The sequence below is a fragment of the Callionymus lyra genome, chromosome 15, assembly GCF_982586985.1.
Source record: "Callionymus lyra chromosome 15, fCalLyr1.hap1.1, whole genome shotgun sequence".
Lineage (NCBI taxonomy): Eukaryota > Metazoa > Chordata > Actinopteri > Syngnathiformes > Callionymidae > Callionymus > Callionymus lyra.
The window spans coordinates 6,198,964-6,199,708 of NC_141832.1; the positions used below are offsets into that span (position 1 = coordinate 6,198,964).

Consider the following 745-nt stretch of genomic DNA (forward strand, 5'->3'; position numbering starts at 1 on the left):
AAACGAGTGTGTTGACCCCTCACCACTGCCACACGCACACGCGCACATCTGTCACACGTGCACTTGAACGCACCAGCTACGTTCAGGTTCACTAAGAAGAAAATCTACACTCTGAGGATTTTCCCGCCTCGCTCGCGCGTCCACGTGACCGTCACCGTCTGATCCCAAACGCTCACGCGAGCTCCCGACGCGCGACCACTTCCGGCAGCAGCAGCCAATCACGGCGAGGTTCACCGTCGCTTATAAACCCCGCCCCCTCCCAGCCGAGCTGTTCCCGTCCTCCGGTACCGGACCTGCGACCCGCATCCCTGATCCACGCGCGCGACGATGGCGACCCGGGTAAGAACCAACGACCGTCTCTGTCCGCGTGCGCGCGCCAGGAGGTTCGTCTCCGTCGATGGTCGCGTGTCCTTGAGCAGGGCAGCGGACGCGCACCCGCAGCGTCTCCCTGGTGCTGCGGTTCAATTCCGCTGGCGCAGGGAGGTTGTCGGTTCGATGCTCCGTGATTGACAGCGTGCACGCGCGAGCGTGTCCGGTCCTGGCACAACATCAGCGGCTCTGCGCACACCGAGGGTCGCGAGCTCGATCCCTGCCGCTCCTGGGGCGCCGTTGAGCAAGGCATTAACCCGAGAGAAGCAGGTTCCATTTAATACTGACGTCTGCGTCTGTGCGCGTGCATGTGGGTGCGCATTACCACAACCCCCCCCGCTGTGTTACCAGTACACGAAATATTACTAGTACTTTG

General features: G+C 62.1%; 1 protein-coding gene across 1 annotated transcript in view; it reads left to right on the forward strand.

The window, feature by feature from the left end:
• The first annotated feature begins 235 nt into the window (after positions 1-235).
• The window catches only part of nsfa (N-ethylmaleimide-sensitive factor a), a 37,430-nt gene continuing 36,920 nt past the window's right edge, over positions 236-745 (forward strand). The window contains exon 1 of the mRNA XM_087808807.1: positions 236-339. Within this exon, the coding sequence (XP_087664933.1) occupies positions 328-339 (12 nt within the window). The 5' untranslated portion in view covers positions 236-327. The remainder of the gene's footprint in view (positions 340-745) is intronic.